The sequence below is a fragment of the Perissodus microlepis genome, chromosome 16, assembly GCF_051167445.1.
Source record: "Perissodus microlepis isolate ML-2025 ecotype Zambia chromosome 16, ASM5116744v1, whole genome shotgun sequence".
In the NCBI taxonomy this organism is placed as follows: domain Eukaryota; kingdom Metazoa; phylum Chordata; class Actinopteri; order Cichliformes; family Cichlidae; genus Perissodus; species Perissodus microlepis.
Window position 1 is genome coordinate 7,351,727 of NC_140476.1, and position 22,127 is coordinate 7,373,853.

General features: G+C 37.2%; 1 protein-coding gene across 4 annotated transcripts in view; it reads left to right on the plus strand.

Moving 5' to 3' along the window:
• Positions 1-22,127, plus strand: part of LOC146370362 (inactive dipeptidyl peptidase 10) — a 131,748-nt gene that overhangs the window by 66,162 nt on the left and 43,459 nt on the right. For all 4 annotated transcript variants that reach the window (XM_084954818.1, XM_084954819.1, XM_084954821.1 and 1 more), the window contains exons 2-5: positions 6,062-6,173; positions 7,145-7,240; positions 18,845-18,939; positions 19,235-19,309. In XM_084954818.1, the coding sequence (XP_084810944.1) occupies positions 6,062-6,173; positions 7,145-7,240; positions 18,845-18,939; positions 19,235-19,309 (378 nt within the window). The remainder of the gene's footprint in view (positions 1-6,061; positions 6,174-7,144; positions 7,241-18,844; positions 18,940-19,234; positions 19,310-22,127) is intronic.

Below are 22,127 nucleotides of genomic sequence, written 5' to 3' on the forward strand. Positions count from 1 at the left end.
CAACACAGTACAGCAATGATCGCAGCCCTGTCCAAAGCAGCTTAAAATGGAGCAGCTGTAATGGAAATTGGTTACAAAGCAATTGTATGTAGGCTGAAATAACCTAAACAGTTGGATTGTTTTAAGCTGTCAATATGAGTGTGCTACAGAAACGTTTCAGCCATTAGCTTATTTGTGCTGTATGTGGTGATTGAGAGAATAAGATATACTGTAGGATTTAGCTTGCAGAAGCAAACTTTCTTCATTTTCTCTGAAGGATATCTAGCTTAGTCTTAGAGATATCTGGGAGAGGCTCAGAGTAGAGCTGCTTCTCCTCTACATTGATCCAGATCCAGATCAATCTGCATTGATCCAATGATCTGGTTGAGGTAGCTCAAACAACTGACTTGGTGCCTCCTAGACACCCCTTAGGTGAGGTATATGAGGCATCTCTAACTAAAAAGAGACTCTGGGGAAGACCCAGGGCATGCTGTAATACCTATGTGTCCCTCCAGAGATACTAGAAGTGGTTGCAGGAGAAGGGAGGTCTGGGTATCTCTGCTTAGAATACTGACCCCATGACGGACACATGGATAATTAGCTGAAAATGCTTATGAGTAATATTTTTGGATTTATTTATATATAATCTGAGGAATACAAACATCAACAAACTCGCACCTGAAAGACATTTTGCTTTTTTCATTCACTACACAGACTGACAAAATGATGTGCATAGAGTTACAGAGCTAGGTTTCAGTGGCTGATAAAGGAGCCCTGGTTTCTTGTTGACCTGAAGAACATAGAACAGGAAGTCACACTGTGATAAACACCAGGCATCTGCCATTGCTTCTGAACTTTGTTGCTTCTGTGTCACTGAGCTAGACAAAGGTGACTGCTGTTTGTCTTGTGTGTCTGGCAGCAAGGATGCTTTACATTCATTTCTCCCTTAAAGAATCCAGAGGCACACAGTGGGAACTAAAGGCCTTCGTTTCAGATGAAGATCGTGACACAGATTAGCTGCTCTGTAACATAATACAGCTTTCCCATCTATGTCTTCTTTTCCTGTGCAGTTCAATTTCATCAGCTGTGTATCTTCAAAACAGCACCTGGCACAATACTACAGATAGCGGAGTGCATTTCACTTGAGGTAAAAATCACATGGTACTGTCACAAAGAAAAAAAGAGAAACAGTATGTGCACTTCAGTTTGTTGGAAGTCAGAGAGGAAATGCTTTGCCTCTCTTGACAGGTTATGCAGTATTGAATATCTGTTTGGATTTATGGTGTTGCTTTGTAACCAGGAAGCCCTCTGGCATGGTGCAGAGAAACAGAAAGCATTGGCATCTTAAAGATGAGGAGAAGTCATTGCGAGCTGCTATACAGAATCAATGTTAAAGCATCTGACAACAATGGACATCTATTACATTGCAACCACTACCCACTGAGTGCAAGAGCAGTACTTACAAGTTAAAATCATAAACTGTATATAAATGATGGACATAGCCAGTGGCTTGGAAAAATGAAGCCATATGTGTCTTGAGGTACAAAGTGCTGTCTGGGAACAAAAAAATCCCTGGATCCAGTGTACTCCCATTTAAAAACAACTTCTATGAAGACTATAATCTGGACAGGATCATTGACCTCTTGTCCAGATCCAGTTAAGGGGGCATCCACACCAGAGGCCACAATAGTTAGGCATCACTACATGCCTGACACGTTGCTAGTGGAAATTCCCAGTTCCTGTTGCCAATGTAAACCTCTAATATGGTGTATGTTTCACTAAACTTGAGGCTTCAAAATGGTACTTCATAAACCAATGGGTAATATCTCAGTTGCTTATTTCAGTTCCTGTATACAGTCTGATTGCTGGATACCACAGCCGATAGGAAGTTAATTAAGTCCCGTTGAGCTTCTGCTTGTGACAGCTCAGTACCTGAGGTGTAGGAAATGTTTTTTAACAACCTTAAAATCCTGATGGATGCTGTCTTTTGATTGGACAGAATTTTGTAATGACATAACTTTAAATGCTGTGTTACTGCAGATATTTTATAAATATAAAGGAACGCTCAAAGAAAGAAGGTTCCTGGCTAAGGACTTTCTGAGCGGAGTTTGTATTTTCTCCCTGTGTCTGCAAAGACTTCTTATATGAAGCATATCTCCTTCACAGCATGGATGCCTTTCCCAACATTAGCCTCCCAGAGATTTGTGTCTTTTTCTGATCTTGAACCAGTGATCTTCCACATGTTAGGTCACTATGTTAGGATAATTGGTACTTCTATATTGTCAGTAGGATTGAATGTAGGAGGTGTACTGTCGCTCTCAGCCTGTGACAGCTGGGGTAGTCTGTAGCCCCCACCATTGACCCTGAGCTGGATAAATGATTAAGAAAATGGTTGGATGGGATATTTCCTACAAAAAGGCTTTAATCCTAATGTGAGGAGAACATTTAATTCATGGGTTTTTATGTTAATGTTTTCTTTAAATTTCATTCAGAAAGTGGAAGTACATTGTGTAACAAATTATACAAAGGAAATGGGCAACCAATGGTCCAATAAAATTACAGCTTTAAATATAAACATCTTAAGGTGTGTTCTCAGAGGGGTGCAGTTGTTTTTGCTTCTGTGTTTTCTTGGCTGCAAGTGCTCTGGAATTCTCACAGTGACCTACATCAAACTGGAGCTATTTAATGGCATTTTCAATCAGTTTTTTAATATGGACACATTTTATTCCAAGCAACATTTTCACAGCAGGGGAGAACGGGATTCCCAGAATTGCAGGATATGAGGAACATAAAAGCCTCAGTGTATGACTGGAATACTGTATAACGATGTGATGGGGGAAATCGTAATGACATATAATGTTCCCTGATGTGTAATGAGGATTTCTCTAGTTAATGACGCCAAACAAAACAACGAGAACAAAGATGCCACAAACAAAATCATGCTCAACCAACACCAGTGGAGAAGTGTTCACTGTGGAAAAATTACTTTTATGCTGTGACTGATCCAGAAATTTAATAACTATATGCCACAGGGACTGGGTGTATGGTTAAAGTTGTAGAGTAGAAATGCAGGCGATGTTGTGATGGTGAAGCTCCAGGATGTTTATCTTGGAATCATATTCCTAATTAAAGGGTTTTGAAAGCAAATATAAACACACAGAAGAGATTTTAGCAGCTTGCGGCTCTGTAGGCGAGACAGATTTATTTATAACACCACTCTGTCAAAGCAAATTAAGTAAGGCTGTATAACTGATGACAGGAAGATAGAGTTTGAGACATGTCCAGAAATGGGTCTGGTCTACAGAGAGCGGTTTTGACCCCTTTACATGCAAGCATTCATCAAACTTAGCACAGTAAAAAACCAGCCTGGTATGGTGAAATGTTATATGAATATCATGCCAAGTCATTTTGCTTTTTAATACTACACATTTGTTATTTTGTGTAACTGCATAGCATGAATAATAATACAACCCTAACCCTTTCAAGTAACAAAAAACTACTTGACAAAACAAGCAACTGTGTGCCTGAAATTCATGAATATTTGGATTTTGAAAATATCAAACTGTAAGAACAGTAGAAACTGGAAAGGACAAATGAAATAAACAAATAGGAAAATAAAATATCAAACTGAGTTTAAAAGCTTAAGGTTTGTATTAATCATTGCAGAAAAAGTACTGGAGAGTTGGGGTGGGTTTCAAAAAAACAACCAAAATTCACTGAACCAGCAGCAAAAGCAGATCAAAACTATGCTTTATGTTTGAAAAACATTGTCATTAGTTCCCTCTCACTTTTGCTGTTTTGCTCCCACCATGATAAAATCACACTTCCTGCACAGCTCTTCAAGATCAGTTCACCATCATAAATATCAGTTTTCTGCATTAATTACCTGCTTATTGCTCACCATCATTTTTTAAAATAACCTCTGACAAGAAATTCTAATTTTTGCTGTTCAATACCAAAGAAATTTGAACTTTTACAAATTATGCCAAATTGCAAAAGATTGAGTTATGTCTCTAATAAAACGTCTGTAACTTTGCTCTGCTTCACTTCAGCAGCATCAGGTAATGTTCATATGTTGATTCATGGTTTTCTTCAGTTTATGATCTACTGCAGAATATTTTTAAGGTTATCTGCTATAAAAAGTCAGGCCAGGAAAATCTCCTTCATGTTTTTCTGTGTTTTATCCTCAGTTCCTTTGACACAAAGGCACCTGCTCTGATGCTTACACCTCTGATGAAGTCTCACAAGAGAATCAGAGATGAATCGAATCGGGACCTTGTGAATCGAAATCGAATCCATTATAGAAATCAGTGACTATACTCAGCCCTACTGGAGACATCTTAACTTTTAAATAACATATTTAAAATTACATAGTTTTACATACTTGTAAGCAGTCAGTATTTGCCTTAAACTGGAGCTTCATAAAGTGTTTCAAACCAGTATCAGTATGTTTCAGAGTGTGTGCAATACACACACTCTGAAACACACTCTGTCCATTTCACGCTTTGCCATTCCAATGGACTTGCAAGCTGCAGTAACAGCAGAGGGACATATTTTATTTCAAACCAGTATAAAAATAACAAAGGGAGAGCCTTTAAACAGACATTATTAACACATTCAGATGTAAATACATATTAGCCACCAAGCTTAATTGTTTGTGGCACAGAACGACCCTGGAATGTACTTCATACCTTTGTTGGTCACTAGCAACATCTTGGCTTTTAATGTGTTGCTGGTACCGCAACTTCTGCATGTATGTCCATTTCACGCTTTGGAGAGGCATGGTGGACTGGCGTGTCTACGCATGCACACTTTGCCATGATATGGGGTTGAGCAGTTAGCCGAAATTATTTCTTAACTTTTCTTGTCAAAGTTAATGGGTGGAATTTTACTTCTGTTCTGCTTAACTCAATTCAGCTTCTTCTACTCAATGAAATAAAGGAGGAACACAGTTCATCATTATTTTAAAACATGAAAGTCATTCAGTGTGTAAAAAATTTGAAGAACTTGAAAGCTTCTCAAAAACCTGTGATGAAACCAGCTCTCGTGAGGACCGCCCCAGGAAAGGAAGACCTGTCAGTTCATCAGCCTCAAAAATCATTAATTAATGGTCCTTCAAGATTAAAGCTCACATCAGTGCCTTGCAGAAACCCCATCTTTAGATGAAGTGTTGCAAAGCGACTGTGTGAATCATGCCTTCCCTATCAAATTGCTGTGCAGAACAAAAAGAAAAAACTACTGAGAGTGACTAACGAGAAAAGCTTTATTTGATCCAAGAAAGTTAAAATGAAGGGGGAAATCAGCATAAACACATTACATTAATAAACAACCATACATTCATAAACACATTGTACACATTAAAAAATCTATCTCTGAAAACATAACACAGTAAGCATGATGTTTGTCATTGTGAATGTTTAATTTTTAGGTAGTGAGAAAGCAGATCCTTCAGTCTAGCCTTCTATGAGCATGTGACAAATTAATGACCTTCACAAGGTGCTGAATATGACTGGGATCCTCTGTGGTTCTTTTTACTTACTTTTTCTTACCAAGCATTGTATATCAAGTACTTTATTTTCACCCCCATCAGGTTCATTAAAACTACACCGAGTGGCTTAAAAGTAAGCAGTAATGTGCATAGTAAAAATAAAAGTGATGCAAGTGTTCAAGTGTTGCAGCCATGAGCACTGAGTAATTTCATATTGAAAGCAACGGTTTAGAAAGAGCTGAATAAAAAGAATTAGAGCAGAAATTGTTTAGTTGTACCATGTTTTTCCTAAAAACATTTCCACCTTAATATGAATTCTGCTTTTAAGAAGGCTAGGTACAAACATTGGCCTTTATCTGACCTGAGCTCAGTGTGTTCTACCATTAATACTTTGCATGAACCATAACTTCCACGTAAGCATGTGTGGCTAAAAATTCAGCAAACCGCAGATGAGGAAGGTCTAATATATTTGTCTCCTATATGTTACTATTTTATAGTATTATCATCATTATTTTCATGATCATAATTGTATTAATATGTCATTATGATTGATATTCTATTTCTATTTCTCTGATTTCTTTTCTTGTTGTGTAGAACATAGGACCTATTGCAACAGACAGAAACTGGAAAGGCATTGGCATCTCTCTGCTGGTTATTGCAGTGGTGCTGTCACTCATCGGACTGTCCATTGTTCTGCTGTCAAAAGGTGAGACCCCATGTAGATGAGTCACATCTAGTTAATAAATTATCGTTGACTTTTGTCAACAATAAATTGTTTTATTTTGTCACATATAGGTTCATGTTATATTTAAACAAATGCTAATCTCAAGGACTAGTCCCTCCCACATGCACATACAGTAAATAACATTTATTGAGCCAAATGCTCAGAATTGAAGCTTTGATTCAGCTGACATGGTGAAAAGTAGATAACCTTGATGTGGCTATCACTTTAGAATGTTTATGGGCTTTAAACATTTTGTAAAACAATCAGATAAATAAAACTTCTCCTTTTCTTATCAGATCAGCATGCACATTTACAAACACATGTAATGTACCCTTATCACTGCCTAACATGAGTGTATAGCTGCTGGGGCAAACGTTTGACTGGCACCTTAAAAATCAGTGAACAATGACAAATTAAAATCACTTGTATGTTGTGCCAGGAGAATTAGCATTGACACTGCAAAAAAGTGGATAAATTTGTATTTAAGGATCAGTCTTGGCTACATTACAATAGTGTCTTTCCTAATTTGCATACTGTCTGCAAACGCCTGTTTTTCTGCCTTCATTAGCATATTTATTAATTCACTGCAGTGAATGTACACAGCACAGAAGACAATGACTGAGGTAAATCACTCCAGGTTTTAATTGTTTATCTGGGAAAGTGTGAGAAAAAGGTTATGAAAAAAATTAAGAAAGGATTGTGTAGGACAACATCTGGAAGGGATTTACTGCCTGAGTTGTCACTCAGCAGAATTTTTTGCTTCCCAATCAGTTATGAAAAATGGCGTTTGCGCAAGTATGACTAAACATTATTTAATTATCTTTATGTCATCTTACATTTCCTCACTGCACTGAAGAAATTTAATTATAGATTTGTTTTTTAATTTAAACATCAAATTACCAAAAAATACTTAACAACTGTTTTGTTGTTGTTCTTTTTGATTTTCTTCTTAGATGATGGTGGTAAACTGTTTGGTACACCACTGACATTGGACGACCTTTTTGAAAAAACATTCCAAATACATGATCCTGATGCGAAGTGGATCAGTGGTGAGTATGTTAAAACACCAGAATTCAGACCCCAAGTCAACGCTGTAAAGACCTGAAGTTATCTGAAAAGTTCACTCTGTAATACTGTTTATGAAAGTTGACATGTTATTACAATAGTACAGGTTACCTTCTCAACAGAGTGAGCCATAAAAGCGCCCAGCATTCAGCGTGATTAGGGTTTACACTCTTGTTTTTCTTGAGTAGACGATGCCTTTTATTGCAAAATGGATTGCTATAACTCCTGACAACGTGTCAGGTATTTTTAAAAGGCTTATTTAATTTTAGTGTTTCTTTTTTCATTCTGCTCTTCCATTTTAATTGTTGTTCAGGTAGAAGACAATCAAATAAACTTGCATTCATCAGTCTGGTGTTTCTTTTAGCAAAACAGATCCAGATTGAATTGAATGAAGTTTTTTTTTTTTAAAAAAGTGCCTTTCAAAGCAGAAGTCACAGAGTGCTTTACAATACAGAAAAAAACACAACAATTAAGATGGTATAAACTAAATAAAGGTAACCCTGAACAGGTGGAGCTTAAGTTCTTAAAGGTATCAATAGTGTCCACAGATTTTATGTTCAGTGGAAGTGAATTCCAGGATTTGGGGTCACATCCTCAAAAGCACATTGTCATTTTGCCTTTAACCAGGATCTTCAAGCATCAATCAGCAGACCTCATACATCCAGATGTCACGTACGATTTTAGTAGTAGCTCACTGATCTGACCATGGAAGGCTCTGAAAGTAACCGCCAAATTTTAAATTAAACCCTAAACTTTATGGGGAAACGGTGCAGTGAAGACAGCATTGTTTTCATACAGGATCTTTTAGGGTACCCGATGAGAAGAATCACAGCGGTATTCTGGATATTTGTAAATGATCCAGGGATGAATTCCTCAGGTAAAATGTGGCCTCACTGGGATGCTACAAAGAGAGTCTTTATCTTTATAAGGAGTCTTTAGTCAAGCTTGAATCTCTGTGCTGTAAACAGTTATTTGCTTTGTAGCTGCTTAAACTAAATTACATTAGAACAACATAAAAGTGCTATATTTCCCATTTGTTACAATATCATTTCTAAAGTCCAGTAAAGTAAGGATGACAGGAAGTACAACTATGTCAAGTAATCCCTTAATAAGTATATTATGGCAAAAAGGGACATCGTATAGGATGACTTAGTTTTTTTTATTATGGTGTTTATATTCACTGAGACTGTATTTTAGCCATTTTTATATGTCTAACAAAAAAAGTCACTGAGAAATGCAGTCACTGTGAGATATATATATATACAGCATCTGCAAATTTATTTGCCCACTAGTCTCTTTGACCATTACTTTCACTCTTTATGATTGTAAATAACTGTGAACTAGCTTGTCTCTTAAGCTGTTTTCATGCATGAACTCCTAAAAACTTCAAGAGAATCAGGCAGCACACAGGATGACTACACACCAGGTGTGAATACATTGCACTATTACCTGGGCTCAGACATCACACAGACTTTGCATTAGGAAGCTGGCAGTAAAACACCATTTAACTAAGATGTACATTTGCATTCTCTCATCCACCCCCACTGGGTAATGTCGACATAATTTCAGGCTGCAGTGCGTGACTGAAAATAGCTTTCGCAGCACCTCAAGTATATTTAAGAAAGTTTCACTTTTAATTTATACATGTACATTCCAATAAGATTATAGTGTTGTGAATGTGACTTCTGTATTGCCTCTTGCAGGGTTCCAGTAACTTTATGAGCATATAGTACGTATAATGTAGTAGACCTGACTGCACTCTATTGAGTTAGTAATGTGTTAAAGCTGGAAAGACATACATCATATGTACAGCTTTTTAGCAAAGAGACGGCACATAAGCTGCAACAGAGAGCAGGCGGAAGACAGGGAGTAAATATCTTCCATCTCTGTCACCTGTTCAACTCATTGAGTTATACCAGCACAGTGGTGAAACAAGGTAATCAGAGTTTATTACTGCCTCTAAGGACTTCAGACTGCTTTAAAACCTTTGCTCAAAACCTTATGGCACAGCTAAGCAAATAATTTCACTCTGGATACTTTAAGACTTTAAAGAGAGAGCAAAATAAAATTCCCCACCAAAATCCTTATAATCCACCAAAGCTCTAATAATTTTGATAATCAAACTTGACCTGATGTTACAGTTTGTTTTTTTCCCCACGTAGTTATATTGTTTTTACATAAAGTATATACACTGCTAAGAAATTAACACTTTTTGATCAGAGTATAGCATCAAGTCATTTAAACTTTAGGGATATAGATCTGGTCAGTTAAGTGTCAGAGGTGTTTGTTAATTTGTTTCAGACACTTTTGCTGTGTCTCCCAGGAAAGTTTAATGAGCATGGATTGTTCAGCATGACCGGTTTGATAGTGAGTCAGTGATGGTCTGGGGAGGCATATCCATGGAGGCTGGGCAATGGCACTCTGACTGTCATTTTGTATCAAGATGAAATCATTGGACCAATTTGCAGATTGTATACTGGTGCAGTGGGCCTTTAGTTCCTTCTGGTGCATGACAATGCCCAGCCTCATGTGCTCAGAGTATGTAGGCAGTTCCTGGATGAAGGAATTGATAACATTGCCTACCTACCACACCAACCTGACCTAATCCACTAGAAAACCTTCTGGGACGTTATTATTTTAGTCAATCCAGTTCCGCCAGGTTGCACACCAGAGTGTCCAGAAGCTCAGTGATCTTTGAATTCGATGCGGTGGTGTAACACACACTGCCACTGGACTATAGAGAGCAGTGGAGACATGTTCTCTGGATTGAGACATCACACTTCTCCATTTGGCAATGGATTTGTTAGATGCCAGGAGAATGATACGGGTCTGACTGCATTGTGTTAATTATAGTGTGGGGTTGTCTTTCAGGAACTTGGACTTCACAAACCTCACAAATGTGCTTCTTCCAGAATTTTCAAAAAATTGCCATAAACAATTACTGCTAACAATTCCTTGTGGAAAGCCTTCCCAGAAGAGTTTCAATTGTTATAGCTGCACACGGTGGAGCTAACATCAAATTAAACCATGTGGATTAAGAATGGGAGGTTTATTTGAGTATGCCATTTATCTGTATTTCTCAATAGATCAGGCTACAATAATAATGGATGTTTCTATAGCTTGTTATTGGCAAGAAATAACAAGCTATAGTTCATATCTGAGCTGCTTACTTACTGTGTCAAACCAAATCAGAGTTTTCCTCAGAACAGAATGAAGGCAATGTAATGTGTATTTAATTTTAGGATGTTCTTCTCTTTTCCTGTTTTCTTCCATTACCCACTTTACATGTGCTCAAACAGCCTGCAATATAATTACTATGTGGTCTGCTTTAAATGACTGAAATAATAATTAGAGATATTGAAAACATGCCCTTGAAACCTTCTCCTTCTCCTTTTAATAATTTAAAAGTAAACTTTACTTCTCCAACACAAAGAGTTATCATCAGTGAATTTTGATTGGTTTATAGTCAACTACTGGAAATGAAACTCTTAAGTGACACTGGGAGAAATCTAATAGTTTTGTTTGTTTCTATAAAGAGGCCAAGATGCACTCTCCCTGCAGAGTCACCATGAAAAACACATCAACACAAGTACCACTCATCATAATGGAAGGACTTTATTCTTTAGAGGCTCTCTGGTGAATGGTTTTACACCATATGTCAGTAGTGGTGCTTTCAAGCTGTCTGAGCTATCCTTTGTCTGACAGGACCACTGCGGTTGGCTCCTCTCTGTCATGCTTAGTTTTCTGCTCCTGAAAGTCGGACTGTGCAAATCTATATGGTCCTCTCAAATACTGCCTGTCTTACATTCAGCAGAATAAAAGTCCCAGAGTAATCTTTGAGGAAGCCAACTTCCACTTCAAAATGGTCTTTTTTCAAAACATAGGTTTCTTTGTAAAAGTTCCTGAAAAAGGACACAGAACTCAATGAGAACTTTGTAGAACTAGTTTCTGAAAGTAGTTTTGCAACTGAAACTGAAATGAACTGATACCTTTTGTTTGAGGCAGACACATATTATATTATAACAATATAATATGTGTCTGCAATGTGTTAATTTTCATGAGATTAAGTGATTTGGAACAATACACATTTACCAATCACACCTGTTTAACTGCTTGTCTATGCAAAGATCTAATCAGCCAATCAGAGCAGCAACAACTCAGCACATTTAGGCTTGCAGACATGGTCAGGACTGCTAAAGTTTAAATCAAGCATCAGAATGGGGAAGAAAGGTGGCTAAGTGGCTTTGAACATGAATTGGTTGTTTGTGCTAAAAAGAGCTTGAGTATTTCAAAAACTGTTTATCCCCCATTACACCACTTCTATTCAAACTAGAGGCGGTGTAATGGGGGATATTTCTGTGGCACATTTAGGGCCCCTTAGTACCAAGTAAGGATCGTTTAAACACCACAGTGTACCAGAGTATTGTTGCTCACCATGTCCATCCCTTTATGACCACAATATGATCCATCTTCTGATGGCTGCTTTCAGCAGGGTAACATTTTATGTGACGAAGGTCAAATCATCTCAAATTGACCCCATAGCCTCCAGATCTCAATCCAATGGAGCACCTGTAGGATGTGGTGTAATGTGAGAACTCAGAGTATGGATGTGTAGCCATGGTGCTAGCTAGGCATAAATAAAAAAGTGGTTGGGGTGTGTATATATTCTGTTAATTAACTGCTGATTTCATCATAAACACCTCATGCATTTACATTATCACCACTAGACATGACAGCTTCTCCACAATGAAATGCATGTCAACCTTTTGTCCAGGCTCAAAAAGAACACCCAATTATTGACTTATTGGCATCAAATCAGGGATAAAGATTTTATACACACTAGTAAAGGCAAAAATAAAATCACGTTTAGAAGAATATTAAATGAAGCATATCAAATGCAGGTAAAAAGAGGGATAAAGTATATTCTTAAAGACACCAAAAAAACTCTACCAGACATAGAGAGAAAAACAAGTCTCTGGTCTCTCTCTCAGTTGCCTCACTGCGTTCTTGAAATGCATAATAAACACTCTGCCAAGGGCTCTTTAAGTCTTTACTCATTCATTACTAGGTCTGCTTCGATCAGAAAGGTACAACAAGACAAACTTTTATTGCTCCAAAGCACCAAATGTTCATATTATATCTGCAGGGTTCTGACAGGGTTATTGTTTAATACGAATGGCTCTGCAGTGCTCTGCCAGTGCTGAGACTTTCTGACCGCCAACTTACTTTCACCAACTGATTCAAATTTTTCAAGGCTTATCTGCAGTAAACCGTAACAGCGAGTGTTTCCAATTGTGAATATCGCCAGCTGCTACAAGGACCTCAAGAACATTCAGAATGTGATGCACTGAATCAACACTCCATAAAACCGAGGAGGAGTATAAGGTGGATCACAATAATCAATCACAGGCAGAAATGTTGCTTCCACATGTTCTGGTGGAATTATCTGCTTCTGCACTCAGGGGTTAATAGAAAACAAAGTAAAGCTAAAAGACGGAAACATTTTGCATTCTTCTAACGTCTTTGCCATCAACTTTAAAAGGTGTTTAATGCTGACTGAGAACCTACACAGATATGCTGTGTAATGTTAGCTTACCTATTTATTTGACAATACCAGTCGTTGTCAACTTGGCAGTGCCTAGAATTAAAGATGGTCAAAGTAAATGTGGTTTAATACTACAGGTAACAGAATTCTGGAGACAGTCATGTAATTTTGTGGAAGATGTCAGAATAATTGGCCTTTTTTTTTTTGCTCATTCTGTGAGCCAGCGTGTCTTTCACTGTGACTTGCTGTTCACAGACTGGCGCTCTGTGCAGTGTAGAAAGATCAAAATCAAAGCTGGTAACCATCTGGGAAGTTAAGAGGTGTACAGCCTGTCACCTGCTGCTCTTCATTTAACCACTTGCAGTGGCTGCTCCTTCTTTTTTCCCATTACTCCCCGTGATATTTCAAAGTGACCTGCTGTGGAATAATGCTAACGATAACACTGTTGTGTTTTTTCCAGTGCAACCTTATAACCGAATGTGGAAAAGTCAGCAAAAAAGAAATCTTTTTTTTTTCTTCATGAAGACAGATGTTTTCAGTGCATCTCAAAAGGAAGTGTATTCGTCAAAAGCACTGTTTTAAGCAGGAAAAGCAGGGAGATGTCACCATGGCAACCAAGAAAAGCTTTAAAATATGTGGCAAAGGTTGCATTTCAACCCAAATCATGACATTTTTTTAAATTTCAACCAGATATTTATAATATTTAAACTTAAGAAAGTCAATTCCTATACTTAGTAAAGCAACACATTTTTTAACTTATGATGTAGTAAAATTTATGCAACTGCTGTGATGTTTATGACACAAGTATGGGCCTCTGGTGCGATTTGTTTCAACACCAACCCCAAACCTCCAACCTCCAAATTTTTGTCTTTTAAAAGTGGAAAATATTTACTTTCTGTGCATGGACACAAATCAGATCATACTGAAAGTCAGCTCATAACTGACCAGTTATACAGTTATAATGTGAAACTGCAGCAAGAATTATGCATTAGAAATAACTTAATACAATTTTTTTTTTCACAATAACGTTGCCAGTGTCATGGTTTGAGTTAATGATCAAGTTTCAACCTGTTTTCAGACACCACATGAAATGGAGCGACAGTTACTAAAATTAAAAAACTTTTGTTTTCAACCTCATAATGAACAAGAAACAAATCAGATGGAGTCCACGGTCCAAAAGTATAAAATAAATTCAAAAGAGGGTACAAAAACCAAATATCTTGAGACTAAATACACACAGCAACAATCCTGAAAAAGGTGAAATCTAAACAACAATAAAGGGTGAACAAAGGAAGGAGGTAAAAGAAAACAGAAAGACCAAACAGGGACTAATCTTTGAAAATTAAGCAAGAAGTAAAATGAATCAAGAAGCAAGGGACCAAGAATCAAGCCACACACAATAAAATGCAGACAGGGGAAACACAAATGGCTCATAAAACAGGAAACCATTGGAAGAGAAAACTTTACAACAATAATGAGAGAGGATTATAAGGACTAACAGCCACTAACATCCAGATTGTAATACTGGAAATAGATAAATACTGTACTGTGCTGTGTCAGTGTATGATAGGTTCACCATTGTGTTACCTCATTTGCTGACAGATAGTGACATTATTTAAACAAGAAATCTTGAAAATTGGCACTTTAAGCACTCTGAAGCACACGTCCCCTACCTTGCTATTACTTGCAAACAACTGACAACATCTCAGTCTAATAAACAACAGTGACAGAGCACAAACTGAGTTCTTCCCAGATGTTGACACATTTTAAAAGAAATGCCAAAAAAAGTTCAGACTTTTATTTGGAGTATGAGCAAAGCTCTGAAATCCCAGAATCTTGTGTCATTAGATGCACTAGTCCCTGTGTGGCAAATACTGACATCTCTCAAACTCTGTGCCTCCAGTTTAACCGAAGAGCAACGAAGCAGAAAGAAGCATTTGAGAAATGGATTATTTGTTTAATTGGCAACTATTTTAATTAATCTCTGAAGTCCCATTTTCTGGTTTCATGCTTCTCAAACACGAGGATTTGCTGCTTGTAAATATCTTTGATTTTTTGACAACAACAACAGCAAAAACGCAGTTTATGTAAAGTTATAGATCCCATGATTAGTTGGCTAATTTGAGAAAGGTTAAATTAAGTGACAATGAAAATAATCATTGGTTGCAGCCCTGACGTGCATTCATTTAACCTTTAAAATAAATCTCGCTCCTCAATTGATCAGTTGTGATCGACAAGGACATCAGTGTTTGGTGAAAGTACTACAATGTGAAACATTAATATTTTCTTCACCCTGTTATATTTACTTTGGGAGCTGGAAATGACTTTTTGTCAGTTTTGAAACAGTATCAGCAGTGGGTACTTCCTTAATTCTTGTCCTCTGCCTAAAAGTGGCAAGTCATTGAATAGTTGAGACACTTTAATCACATCTGAGATTACATGTTGCCGTTATCCTCGAAGCAATTTCTCAAGGAATTGTCCTCAACTCAGGAGGACACTAGCCCTATTTTTCCAATTACCTCGCTTTAAAATGTTTTTTATAACCAGTAATTTGCTACACGTGCTGCATATAAAATATGAAGGAAAAAAATGGATTGTGGTTTGTTTTACTGTGGGTAGGAGTTTCTAAATGACAAGAGCCCTTTTGAGGATTTTCGTGCCTGTTGAAAACAAGCAATCCATCTGTATTTCATATTTATTTCCCTCTCATTATACTCTAAAGTGTTTTGAGTGTTTGAAAGTCAACGGCTTTCTTGGCTGAGATTGATGCCTCCGAGCTTATTCGTTGACATTTACATGAGACAGGGGCCTTGGAATGATTCAGACCTGTCAAATGCATTAATGGAATTCCAGCCTCCGTGGACTGTAATGCTGGTTTGGGATTAGATGAGAGTTATTGCAGGAACTCCTGTTATTGTTTCTACTGTTGAAAACTGAGTTTTTTTAAACAGGCCGTACTAAATAAGTGTTTCTTGTTGTTTTTCACTCCTCCTCTCTTCAGGGGAAACACTTGCACCTATCCATCTTACACACACTTGTTTCTTTGCTGTGTTATTTTGTTTACTCGAGAAACTTAAGGACAGTTTTTTCGGGATGTTTGCTTATGTGACTTTTGCGTTTTTTTTTTAATTTGGGTTTTTGGAGACCAGAAACATTTGCCTGGAAAGCACAGTAGGTCACCTACTGTTGTTTTAAATGTTCTGTATAAAAAAAACTGCCTTGACTGGACTTATCTGTTTAATGTCTACCAGGAATTCTAAACTTTTGGTCTTTACACATGGTCGGTGGTTGAAGTGCTTATCCTTGGACTGAGGTGTTACTTTCATGCCAAAAGCCATTACAAATAACATTAACAGTAGACGCTTTGCGATCAACATTTTTCTTTCCTTTCAGATTGTTGTAAAGGATTCCTAAAATGACACAAGTGTTTCCTCCCATGTAGCAATACAGAGTTATTGTTGGTCACTTGCATTTTGATCTTCTTTTTTTGTTGATGATTGCATTTATTTTCTGTTCTTGAGTAGTTTTAGGTCCTGCTCCAGAGTACGCTGTCAACAAATATAAAATCACCACCAATCACTGATCAATCAGTTCTCAAGAAAATAGCGTCACTATTCCCAGATGATCCATTATACTCTGTCAGCACGTGGATCTAAACATTTTCAGTAGCATGTCTTTGTCTTTTGCTGAGGAGCACCAGTACTAAATATAAATTCTTAGACACAATTATATTCCTTTCATTGTTTTTTTTTAACTGGCAGCTAATAATTCCACAAAAGTTTGATTATTGTGCACACATTATGATCCTAAAACAGAGTTCCTATTTGTACTTCTGGGTCTTAAACCAAATTTACATGCAGGTTATCCTGCATTTAGATTCTGCTTTTACATTTATTTTTGTTCTGACTGTCAAACACCACCGAGTTTTCAACAGAAGGAAAGAAAACTAAAACTGTCTGTTAAAGAGTGTTTTAATAAAATAAATTCAATCCTCAATTCATCTCATTCTCCTGTGGATTAATGTCAGAGCTGTGATATTGATAAGTTAGTTAGCTTACACAGTTACAGATTTTTGCTGGCTTTCCTTCCTGGCTTCAAATATCAAAAGATCTTTTTCAATCTCACGGAAGCGCATAAAGTGCTTATGCATTCATACACCGCTTTTAATATTAAATTACCCTACAGTGCTTTTCCTCCCTCCCACTCACTCATCCTATTGCTTTGTCTGCAGCAGATGTGTTGCTTTCAGCCTATTCATATTTTTCTCATAATATAATTTATCTCTCTTTATAACATGAGCTTATTTGCCACCAGGACACTTATTCAGAATTGTGATTGATCAGATGCTGCCAGTGTCACCCCTTTCACAAGAACACACAGGGGAAATCCAGAGTTAACTTAGTGAGATGATATCTAGCTTCAAGTGACCAGTAAGTGTTAAGTAGATGAATCCTGATAACACAAAGATACATTTGTCACTCACTTCATAGTACAGGCCTCAGATGAGAGTACGCTACCCTTTCTCAAACCAGTATACATAGTTTTACTTACCTAAATAATCACTTAGGTTGTGGGACAAATGTGTATTCTATTGTAGAATCTAGCACTTCTCATTCCCAGTGTTTTAGCTGCTTGCTCTAATTTTTACTGTTAACTTAGTTTGCAACTTTGAAAAAACATTTTTTCCAACTTGGGTGAGTGGATGTGTGAGGGTTGGAACTGTATTTTGCTGCACGAAAATGTAGCCCCGTAATATTTTCTGGAGTCAAAAGGTGAGAAGTTCAACTGTTGCAGTTCATCAGGAACAAAATGATCATCTGTTGACCAGTTTTACTTTGAAGAAACTAATTTTACCTTGAGCACCTTGAAAAATGAATTTTAACCTTTTCTGCCTCTGGACTTTATAAAACAACTTTCAACAAATGAGACTACAGCTTCAGAAAAATTCAAATATGTGTTTTAAAATCCACACATGAGCAGTACATCTGGCAAGACTGAAAATTCCATGGGAGAAAACAAGAAGACATCTCCACTTTTTACTTCATTTGCAAAGATATGGTCAACATAAGCAACCTTGGAATGGTAACAATTCCCACTAAAGGTTCCTGCATCTAGAAAAAACAGGACAAAGATGAGGAACAGCAACAGACAATCGAGTATAGGCAAAGGGAGCAATGTATACATAACTGGCTAGTAGCAGAACAAAGCACAGGTGGAAACACTCAAATACAAGCAAATACAATAAAGACAGAGACACTTACTAAGAAAGGAAACAAGAAACACAAAGTAAAACCAAAACATAGCTCATCAGAAATCTAACATTTCTAAACTATAACAAGAAGACAGAAAGGCTAACACTAGACATGAGAATAAAGACGGGAGAACACAGAAGGCAAAGGAAGAAAACAGCACAAAGAAATAAGGAGATAACAGAAGTAATAGAAACCACAGCAAGCCTAATCCACAAACAAATAGCCAGTTCCAACACCCATCTGACACGGAGGTGCAGATGAGAGTGTTTCTGAAGTATGCAATCTTAAATGATATAAATAATGCAAACTTTCAGGACCACATCACAAATTCATGTAGCTGAGGTTGCCACGGCAACATTAAAAATAAACACAGTCAGCTGCACTCGAAACTGCAAGTGTTTTAAACAGACCTCTTCTGTCCAGAGGGGGGAAAAAAACCCTCTTCCAATTAAATAATATTTTGTTCATTAAGAGATTGTGTTCATTGTGAATTGTGAAAGAAGAAAATATTTTGAATCTTGATTTTTATTATATTATTATTATTATTATTATATTGTTGTTGTTGTTGTTATTGTTATATCACTAATAGGTGATGGTTTTATGATTTTTTTTAAATAAATATCATTGTTACTGATAGGAGAAGAACTTGATTGCCTTTTCATGCTTGTGACTTTTGTTTTTATTCATGTAATCTATGTGTAGGTTTCCCGGTGTATGTGACCATTGAAAAACTCAAATCTGTTTACATACAAACGTTGCATATCACTTTAATGCCTCTATCTGTCCTACAGAGGATGAAATAATTTTTCGAAGCTGGGATGGAGACGTTTTCAAAGTCAACACACGCACCAACGAGACAGACCTTCTGTTGAAAAATACAACATTTGTAAGTAAGAAATAAAAATTAAAAATCTCAGTGACAGATTTTGTCAGTATTGTGATGCAAGACTTTTTTGTGGGTTGCAACATTTTGGAAGGAGCAGCTGTTGTGACCCAGCTCAGGCCACTCAAGTTTTGCTGTAACTCCATGCACTGATCTATCAGAGTGTGTATGTTGCTGCATCAAGACACGACTAGTTTGAAAAGTGTAGGTGTTCAGCAACCTGTGAAAAGGCTCATTGTGAAAACAACAGCTGCAACTAAAAACTCACACTCTTCTCGTATTCTTGTTCTTCCCACAGGCGACTTTTAAAGCGTCAAAGTTCGTAGTTTCTCCAGATCTGAATTTTGTCCTTTTGGGATATGATGTCAAGCAGGTGAGAAGCTCTTAATATTCCCGTTGCATACATTCACTGGTGTTTGGCTTGAGGCTGCTTATACTGGAGGTTTGCAGTTCATGAACCATGAACTGCAAACTGTGGAGATATCGTTTTGTTCAGTAAGTCAACACAGAGCTGGCATGATGGTATAACTTTAAGGCATATAGTCAATAAATTAGCAGGTTTGATTTGTGAGAATATAACATATTCAGCCATGAAAACTACTAATGACGCAATGCAAAAGTGATGGGAGCTTTGGATTAGAAATTCTAACAACCACCGTAAAACACTCTATTGTGACAATATGATAGTAAGAGGTCTTTAAGATATGATAGGGACAATTCAATTCAATTCAATTCAATTTTATTTATATAGCACCAAATCACAACAGCAGTCACCTCAAGGCGCTTTATATTGTACAGTAGATCGTACAATAATAGATACAGAGAAAAACCCAACAATCATATGACCCCCTATGAGCAAGCACTTTGGCGACAGTGGGAAGGAAAATCTCCCTTTTAACAGGAAGAAACCGCCAGCAGAACCAGGCTCAGGGAGGGGTGGGGCCATCTGCTGCGACCGGTTGGGGTGAGAGAAGGAAAACAGGACAAAGGTGTCTGTCTCCTTAATCCAAACTGGAAGCTGGTTCCACTGAAAAGGGGCCTGAAAACTGAAGGCTCTCCATCCCATTCTACTTTTAAATACTCCAGGAACAACAAGTAGGCCTGCAGTGCGAGAGCGAAATGCTCTAATAGGGTGATATGGTACTACAAGGTCATTAAGATAAGATGGGGCCTGATTATTTAAGGCCTTGTATGTGAGGAGCAGGATTTTGAATTCAATTCTGAATTTAACAGGAAGCCAATGAAGGGAAGCCAATACAGGAGAAATCTGGTCCCTGTCAGGACTCTTGCTGCAGCATTTTGGATTAATTGAAGGCTTTTCAGGGAGTTTTTAGGACATCCTGATAATAACGAATTGCAGTAGTCCAGCCTGAAAGTAATAACTGCATGATCTAGTTTTTCAGCGTCACTCTGAGACAGGATATTTCTAACTTTAAAGATGTTGCGTAAATGGAAGAAAGAAGTCTTACATATTTGCTTAATATGTGCATTGAAGAACATGTCTTGGTCAAAAATCACACCAAGGTTCCTCACAGTGTTACTGGAGGCCAAGGTAATGCCATCCAGAGTAAGCATCTGCTTAGATACCATATTTCTAAGATTTTCAGGGCCGAGTACAATAACCTCAGTTTTATCTGAATTAAGAAGCAGAAAGTTAGCAGCCATCCAGGTCTTTATGTCTTTAAGACATTCCTGCAGTTTAACTAATTAGTGTGTGTTATCTGGCTTCATGGACAGATAGAGCTGGGTGAAGAAAGAAGCTCATTTGTAACCTTCACTAAAGCTGTTTCTGTGCTGTGATGAGCTCTGAAACCTGACTGAAACTCTTCAAAGAAGCCATTTCTCTGCAGATGATCTGTTAGCTGTTTGACAACTACTCTTTCAAGGATTTTTGATATGAAAGGAAGGTTGGAGATTGGCCTATAATTAGCTAAGACAGCTGGGTCTAGAGATGGCTTTTTAAGTAACAGTAACTACAGCCAGCTTGAAGGCCTGTGGTACATAGCCGATTATTAGAGATGAGTTGATCATCTTTAAGATTGAAGCATTAATTAATGGCAGGACTTCTTTGAGCAGTTTTGTAGGAATGGGGTCTAAAAGACACATTGATGGTTTGGAGGAAGTAATTATTGAAGTTAACTCAGAAAGATCAATTGGAGAAAAAGAGTCTAAATGAATATTAAAGTAGCTGTAGATAATATTACATCTGTAGGATGATTATTGGTAATTTTTTCTTTAATGATTCAAATTTTATTTGTGAAGAATTTCATGAAGTCATCACTAGTTAACGTTAAAGGGATGGTTGGCTCAATAGAGCTCTGACTTTTTGTCAGCCTGGCTACAGTGCTGAAGAGAAACCTGGGGTTGTTCTTATTTTCTTCAATCAGTGATGAGTAGTAAGATATTCTGGCTTTGCAGAGTGCTTTCTTATAAAGCAACAAACTATTTCTCCAGGCTAAATGATGATCTTCTAAATTTGTGACACGCCATTTCCTCTCCAGCTTAAGAGTTATCTGCCTTAGGCTACGTGTTTGAGAATTCAAGACATTATATGTGAAAATTAGTTGAAATTAAATTCTGGACCACGCTATATAAGACAAATAAGGATTACTTTAAATTGTGAATGATATGAATCATGTAAATCACTTTTATTAATGTTAACAATCTCCATTCTGTGACATGACATGTCACCATAAACTTCAGTGTCCTGAATTTCTAACATAACGTCACAACGACTGATCAGTGCCCTGCAGTTTTACTATTCACTTTCCAATTTTAATATCAGCACATTACAGGTTGCATTGGGACACCACAAAAGCTAATTCATTTCTATGATCCGCTGGGCACTACAATTTTAGCAACCATCGCTCAAATTGAAGTAGATAATTGTCTTTCTATTTAGCAGATTTTTCTAGCTGCTGACTAATTAACATTTGATGTGCTCCCAAGTATTTACAGCAACAATATATATGTGAGTGAGCTAGCTCACTCACATATATATGGATACACATAATATAGAATAGAATCTTGGCCTTATGAGGCCAAACTATTGGTCAATAGCACAAGGAATGATAAACAAAATGACAAGGTGTAGAGTTCCTTGGTCTGTGATCCAGTGTTTTGCATTTTGGGAATGTTAGGGAGTTTTCTAGTTTGTTGTCTTTATATTATAGTTCTGAATTTTGTATTTG